The sequence below is a fragment of the Cyclopterus lumpus genome, chromosome 1 (genome assembly GCF_009769545.1).
Source record: "Cyclopterus lumpus isolate fCycLum1 chromosome 1, fCycLum1.pri, whole genome shotgun sequence".
Taxonomy (NCBI): Eukaryota; Metazoa; Chordata; class Actinopteri; order Perciformes; family Cyclopteridae; genus Cyclopterus; species Cyclopterus lumpus.
The window spans coordinates 3047293-3054629 of NC_046966.1; the positions used below are offsets into that span (position 1 = coordinate 3047293).

Here is a 7337-nt window from a genome sequence, read left to right on the forward strand (position 1 = left end):
TTGACAAGGGTTACTCTATTGTATTTATTTATTTTCTGTGATGCATATGCTGATTGAGACAAAGTGACCTCAAACTTCTATTCTTTGGCCGGATGGACCTTTTCTGTTACTGACCTTGGCCCTCTTTCAGAAAGCAGGTTCAACAAACTGAGCCGAACCCTGAACTCTGACTTAACTAACCCCGACTTGGGAAACTTCGGCTCCAGAACAGTTGATCAGAGTTCACATTTTTTAGTTCTTAAAATACGGTAAACCACCGCTAATTAATCAGAGACGAGACACTCTTAGATACGAGCAGCTTAGGTTCACAGAGTCAGTTACCGTGGTAACAGATCCAGAATGTAAGCTGGCTCTTTTTCTGGAACTGCAAACCCAGAGTTTCCCTCATCTCAAGGTTTTCACTGAACCGGCTTTCTGAAACAGGGCCTTGGCAACATTTACACTCATATTGTTATATCTGCAATAAGCTAATTGTGTCCAATATGGAAGCTATCTGCGTGGCTCTAATATTAATATTTGGTATATGAATAGAAAAAGGGGTATTATGTCACTTATGCCATGGCTTTATTAACCAGGTCAACAGGTGATGAAACTCATCAGCTGTTTGATGATTTAATTAGACACCTGTCAACTAATCAGAAAGGTTATTATTATTTTACATTTACTCTGGAAAGCACATTTCCATTGGCTTTGTGGAGGTAATGCCAGTATGGAGTAATTCCTGATGTAGCATGATGTGTGTTTGCGCGTGCGTGCATGTGTGTGTGTGTGTGTGTGTGTGTGTGTCAGTCTGTTTTGAGTGCTTTGAGGGCGGAGACAGTCAGCAAGCAGTGCAGGACCACGGCCCCCGTGTCAAAGAGCAGCAGCAGCAGTGTCAGACTCCAGCAGTAGGCCTGCAGGGGACAATGAGACAGGTCATACATTTCCTCTTCTCATGGGGGCGGGACATCCTCTTTTCCCCGGCCAATCCCCACTCCTGATCTAGTTTTTACAGCCCACTGACCATCAGGACTGCCCCGGAACACTCGTACAATGACATCGTGTTGTCGTGGCGGAGATCCGGGGACTCACACGGCTCTGTGTTGGACACCATGCTGAGGCTGTAGCAGTAGAGGCAGAAGGCCAGCAGCGCCCCCAGCAGGCCAACCACGTTACTGCACGCGCAGCCTCGAAGCTGTGGAGGAGGGCAGTCAAGCTACTCACACCCACTCTGGCTGTATTGTTGTGAAATTACTGTCAAAAAAGTATTATTGTTGTCTTTTTTTAGGCATGGGGTGTTTATGCTATTTGATGGCTATGAATATAAGCTTAACATGTGACAATAATAATACACTCATAATACACATTTCAATACGACGGTTACAAAGTGCTTTCTTTAGAAGATAGAAATGGCAGACACACAATGATTTGTATTCTTAGATGACACAAAGTAACAGAGACTTGCTGAGCGTATTTGAACACAGAGGGTGGACAACTTATGTATCAGGTGTTGGTTGGCTCAAAATCTCCCATTAATCTTTGGATTAGCTTTTATGTGAACGTACCAGGATTCTGCTGGAGTTCCTCTCATTGGCGAAGGTGAAGGATCCTCCTGTCATAATCTGCAACACACACAGCATTGGACTTGAACTGGGAGACTGGAGCTGCTCTCATCAGAGGAAATGACATGCAGCAGAGAGCCTTATTTCATCATCGGATTTCTTTTTCTTTCTTTTTTCAATATATAATTTCATCTATTTTGGACTGCTTTGCGCTTTAAGGTAGCGGATTCAGTGTGATAGTATGATTATAGCCATCCATGACCCGTGTGTGTGTGTGTGTGTGTGTGTGTGTGCGTGTGTGTGTGTTGCATCTGCTTCTGATTTTTTAACGTGTTATGTGAGCACTATTTTACATAGTTTTCGTGGATTGTTGCTCTCTGCTTCTTGGCCACGCTTGTTAGGTTTCATTTCCAGTAACAGGGAGGCTGTATTCTTCTTCATATGACCTCCTTTATACTCAAAACAAACTCTGTTGTGTCAGCAGGATTATTGTGTCGGCAGATAATTGCTTTTTTAATTTATTGCAGTTATTCTGCACATCTTTCAGATTGTTCAGCTCTTTGTAACCGGGAGGCTACGCGGTATGCAGGGGGGGGGTCCTGATGATTCAGTACGTGCGTTCAGTTTTAGGGTTGAAAAGATTGTAAATTGCATTGGTATTCCACATTATTGTCTCATTTGTAGTCTGATGAGTAAATTCCTCCAATGCAGTGCCCTCTATGTTGCTATCTTCCAAGATACTGTAGCCAGCTGTCAGATAAGTGTGTCTGCAGGAGAGATGAATTCACCTTGGTGGCTAACACAAAGCTGGCTAACGTTGGGCTAACGGTACTTGAATGCAGCATTAGCGGCGCCTGTGGATCAGAGTGTGGTGGCCGACGGGCACCAGGCAATCAGTAGTGTAAAGTCGAGTGGCCAGACCGCTGAAGGAAGTCTTCCTTTCACTCACTTCCTCATTAAGATGCACGTGTCATCAGATCGAGATCGAGAAGTCTTTCTAATACAATATATTCCATGTCGAACCCTTCTTAAATTTCTGTGGGGTCATTTGAGAAAAAACATGCTCTTATGGATAAATTGGGGTCATCTATGAACCAGATTTTGAGATATATTTCACTGTCTTTGGTTATCTTTTTCTTGCCTGGTGGTGTTTTTTATGACTGAAATGTTGTTAAAAATCACTCTCGCTGTGAGACAGAGGAGCGGGTCCTGCTCTAATCAGGAAATCAGAAAAGAGTCTGCACGTCAAAGTGACCCTCCCACACACACACACACACACACACACACACTCACACACACACACACTGAAATACAAATCATGAGGTACGTACTAGAACTCCTAAGACCAGTGGCAGTATGAAGAATTTGGGCAGCGATTGGTTAGCGTAGGCGAGTGGGACAGACAACAACAGCTGGAACAGCCCCAACAGGATGGTCACCACCTGCACACACACACACACACACACACACACACACACACACAGAGTGTTGGCATTACACATAACCGAAGAATCATTTTCTGCAAGTTTCCAAATGCAAGTTGAGGTGACTCCACCCAGACTCAGTGGTGTCCTGATCTCACCGCAGCGGCTTCATGGTCAAACCAGGCAAAGAGACGATGTGACCTTTGACCTGCTGCCACCACAGCCCCTGAGGACATGATCCTGCAAAACATGAAACGTACGTCAGACACGATAACTGATTTGAAGTCCACTTCTATTATAAATAAACCAAGTGCATACCATCCACGATGCAGTCGATAATAAGACATAAACAATCAAATGTTGCATTGCATGTACAATGTCAACTTTCATTCTGCTTCCACTGAACATCCGTGGTAAAAACAATGGAGGTACTTTTTCATGCCGCTTTCTACATTTCAAAGGTTAAAATGATCAATTATCTGATTAATTAAGATTTTAAAATCCAAATCATATAAAATATGATGTCTTTAAAGATGAAATTACCGGATGTCTGCCACTGGCATCCCTCTGTGTGATCTCTGTAGGGAACAAACAGCTGCTGTGTCCGCCTTGTGTTTCAAAAGGGGGATCCCCAAGGGGTAAACCCCACTGGGGTGGGAGGACACAACGGTCTCTCTCTGTAGCCTTCGTGGCAGGACTAGATTAGCCACATTGTTATCTACCGACGTTTGGGACAGGCCTCTGTCGACACACCAGCGATAAGAGGAGGGCATATGTAACGATTAATATCAGTATGCCATAGTGGTATGGCTTTTAGAGGGAAACCTTGTGTGTTGTGGCTCTCTACCGCGATGTAAACAGTAGAGTAGATGTAACCAGACTGGTTCCCTGTGAAGCCTAAAACCTGGTATTACATAGTTTAACAGGGATTTATGTTCCCTCTGACTTACAATAGGTATGATAGATACAATGAAACTGTTCATTAAAATAAGTCTCTAACTCTTTCTGAGGCCAACGTCTTCATCAGAGAATAATGTTTGAAACTGCAAATCTTAATCAGAGAGAACGAGGAACAGACTGTAGAAGAAAGGAGAAGGCGTGAATAAACCCAAAGAGCAACAAGGACAGACCACATGATCATGAGAAAGGGGAAGGGACAGTGGGAAGCCACAACTAAGAAGCATGTGTGTCAGATTTCTGTGTGTTTATCTGTGTTTATCTGTTTGAACCGGAAAGGAGGACTTGGGAAATAGAGACCAAAATGAGGTAGTGAAAGGGTGGGAGTGTGTGTGTGTGTGTGTGTGTGTGTGTGGGGGGGGGGGGGGGGGTTAGTCTGTTAGTTCATCAAAACCACATGTCGCAATCCTCTTAGGGAAGACAGGAATGCTGCTGGATGAGAAGCAGATGTGGTGGGAGGAGGAGGAGAAACGGAGGAGGAAGAAAGGGAGAGGGGGGGTCTGGGGATAAGGGAGGTTGATAATGTAATGCGTTGACAAGGCCCACCAGAAGTGGGAGAAACATTTTGTAGATTAGTAGTCGAGAAACAAACGTGCACGCATTTGTCACCGGTCAGTGGAGGGGCTTGGGTTGCCTGAAAGGTTTTTAGAAATTGTCAGTGGACTCCATAGCCCCCCCAAATGCACACCAGGGTAAGGATAAGGTTCCATTGGTACCACAAAATCTGATGCGTTCATTTTCATTTTATAACATGTTTTGAAGACTTTAGGATATACATAAACTAGTTTTGTTTTGAAGTCATAACTGGACATCACTTTCAGCCTTCGAACACGTTCTTTTCACCCTTGGTGTACTCCATAGAACCCATTAATAGGTTTGGTCCAAAATGTGGTACTGACAATCCTCTCACATTTCACATTGGCTTTCTTTTGCCCCAAATTGTTCATGCTTCATAAGAGTCCAGGCCTGAACACATCAACATGCCAATATTGACAAGGTTCATATGGCTATAAAGACGATACGTACGGACGGGTACGCATAGGGTACAGACAGGGTGCATACAGGTACATAGAGGTACAGACAGGTACAGACAGGTACAGACAGGGTGCATACAGGTACATAGAGGTACATACAGGTACATAGAGGTACATACAGGTACATAGAGGTACAGACAGGTACAGACAGGGTGCATACAGGTACATAGAGGTACAGACAGGTACAGAAAGGGTACAGACAGGGTACAGACAGGGTACATGCTTGGCCTGTAGTGTTGCTATTTGCAGCTTTCTCGAGAAATGCCAATGCCACTCAACAACATGCGCTCCCTTGGGTCCGGAGCAATACACCTGCCATGACATAGTTATGTCGCACCGCCGCCCACCCGACCAAGAGCCCCACACAGCGTTAGACTTGATGTTTAGATCTGGAAAGAGTTGTTTCAGAATTGTGTATGCTAAGTAATTATAACCCAAGAAAAAAATCGAAAAGTTAACTTTAAGCACTGAAAAGATTATGCAACACTGCAGGTTATGCAAGGAAACAATGTGACTCCCCCAAACAACCCCCCCCCCCCTCCGATTTACACATCGACTCTGGGTGACCCCAGAAGGTCTCCGGAGGTTACTTACCTCGACTGAAGGTTTTACAAGAGCAGGTATGCCCGAGAGGCCTCTGTGTCCCACCGAGGAAAACAGTTCTTCTGATGGACTTATAACGGTGAAGACTCCCGACAACAAAATGACGTCTGGAAGGCACCAAACTAGGAGAGGATGTGTAGGAGGAGCTCCCCGGATGAGGAGCTCACTCGATTTCTCTCCCTGACCGTTTTATTTACCCGCTTGTACAGAAGAGAAGGCAGGGAGTGGTCGGAAGGCTGAGCTAAGAACAGGACAGACCGTATTCACTCAAAACAAGGTAGGAATAAGACATGTGTGCATTCTAATAAGTAGACAACAGCCTACGCGTGTCTTGACCCCGTCAAAGTGAGTGCGCACTGTGTTCAGACGATGCGTAAAGCCTCATGTAATGTAATGTATAATGTATCATTTAATGTAGAATGTAGAATAATTAAAGAGACATACTGTAGAAGAGCACAGGCGCGCGCCACACGGCGTACCAAACACCAAGTCATGTGAGCTGTCAAGATTACGCAATACTCTCTCATCACATTTGGGCGAAATGTGCGCGTAAACGTGTACGCTCGTGACAAAAAGTGACGTTTGTTCGCGTTCACTTTACGTGCACATTTTGGAACAAATCACTTGATAAGCCTACGTGTGCGCGCATGAAGGCAGAAGCAGAAGCAGTGCTGCGTAACGCTGCGGCGGACAATGGTTCACTCCATCAGTCCCGAGCGACTCCAACTGGACTGGATCGGATTGTTGTACAGCAACGTGGCAACATTAGATTATTTCATTTGATATGTTTCACATGTGTGAATATGTGTAACGCACGAGGGAAGGACCCGTTGCGGGGAAATCGGTCTTTCGGTGGCAAAAACAGAAACAGAAATAAAGGAGATATGATTTATGTGTTCGTGCAACGGCCCCTTTGCTTTTATGAGAGGCAGACAACAAGTGTTAGTTGTGATCCAACAACATATGTGTCATATTACACAACTTTCAAAAAATAGAGCTGTCAGAAGTCTCAAGGCTGCGTAATAATGTGAACAAATGTGTAGAACATACGTGGTTGTTGCTTAATGGACTCCAACATGCACAACTACAGGTATGATTCAGATATTTTTCCAATTCAATTTTCTATTTATTTTGTATTAAATATGAATTGAGTTTGTGTGAAGAGGTTCTTGTCTTCATGTAGATACGTCTGTGCTATTTTTTTATTCATTAAGCTCCATTATGAGCATTTTACACCAAAAACAATGTTCTATTTAGTTTTGACCATGGAATTAAACGTTTTAATAACATATTAGTTTCTTTCCTCTAAACCGAATCATATTGGTCATTAAAGTATGTTTCAAAGTCTGTGAACACTTTAGTACGTGTTGCTATACTTCATAGTTCAAACCCCATCAGCAGTGAGTGATGAGGTCACAATGAAAAACAATTTAGTTATAGACAGAATGCTGAATAACCTTCCTTTAAATAGAAAAAATGCGTCTAACATGTGTATTGTATTTCACTTCATTTGTTGTTGTTGTTATTTGTGCGACCTGATCTCCAAGCTGATCCTGCAGATTGTAAGCAGGTTGCTCTGCTGTCCTCTGCAGGTGATGGCGGTGGCGGTCTCCAGTGATCTGACAGTGCATGTGTTGGAGGATGCGAATGTTGTCAAGCTGATTGACAGACAGCAGGCTCTGCGTGGGGCCATCCAGAGGGGAGAGCCCAAATGTCTGGGGGTGAGTGCAGATCTCTCTCACTAGTGTATCTCACTAGTGAGATACATGCGATACATT

General features: G+C 44.0%; 2 protein-coding genes across 3 annotated transcripts in view; one reads left to right on the plus strand and one right to left on the minus strand.

Annotated features, from left to right (window-relative positions):
* si:dkey-9i23.16 (uncharacterized protein LOC571915 homolog) lies at positions 1-5664 on the minus strand. 2 transcript variants are annotated; one of them, XM_034542608.1, is made up of 6 exons: positions 5551-5664; positions 3124-3205; positions 2873-2983; positions 1545-1601; positions 1004-1174; positions 1-893 (listed from the first exon to the last, which is right to left on the minus strand). In XM_034542608.1, exons 2-6 carry the CDS (start codon positions 3199-3201, stop codon positions 786-788), a joined length of 525 nt encoding a protein of 174 aa, XP_034398499.1. In that variant the 5' UTR covers positions 3202-3205; positions 5551-5664; the 3' UTR covers positions 1-785. The 2 variants fall into 2 exon arrangements, with proteins under 2 accessions (XP_034398499.1, XP_034398491.1); XM_034542600.1 differs by lacking the exon at positions 5551-5664 and adding an exon at positions 3509-4091.
* Positions 5665-5707: 43 nt separating this feature from the next.
* The window catches only part of tmem176 (transmembrane protein 176), a 9300-nt gene continuing 7670 nt past the window's right edge, over positions 5708-7337 (plus strand). Inside the window, exons 1-2 of the mRNA XM_034542652.1 lie at positions 5708-5836; positions 7152-7280. Of these exons, the coding sequence (XP_034398543.1) occupies positions 7155-7280 (126 nt within the window). The 5' untranslated portion in view covers positions 5708-5836; positions 7152-7154. The remainder of the gene's footprint in view (positions 5837-7151; positions 7281-7337) is intronic.

Bases quoted from the DNA above. Each gene is read 5' to 3' on its own strand.
- si:dkey-9i23.16 (XM_034542600.1), bottom strand. From the start codon at position 3,738: ATGCCCTCCTCTTATCGCTGGTGTGTCGACAGAGGCCTGTCCCAAACG. The intron at 2,984-3,123 runs GTGAGATCAGGA...GTGTGTGTGCAG, and splicing joins TTGACCATGAAGCCGCTGCG to GTGGTGACCATCCTGTTGGG. The intron at 894-1,003 runs GTCAGTGGGCTG...TGTCCCCTGCAG, and splicing joins GTTCCGGGGCAGTCCTGATG to GCCTACTGCTGGAGTCTGAC.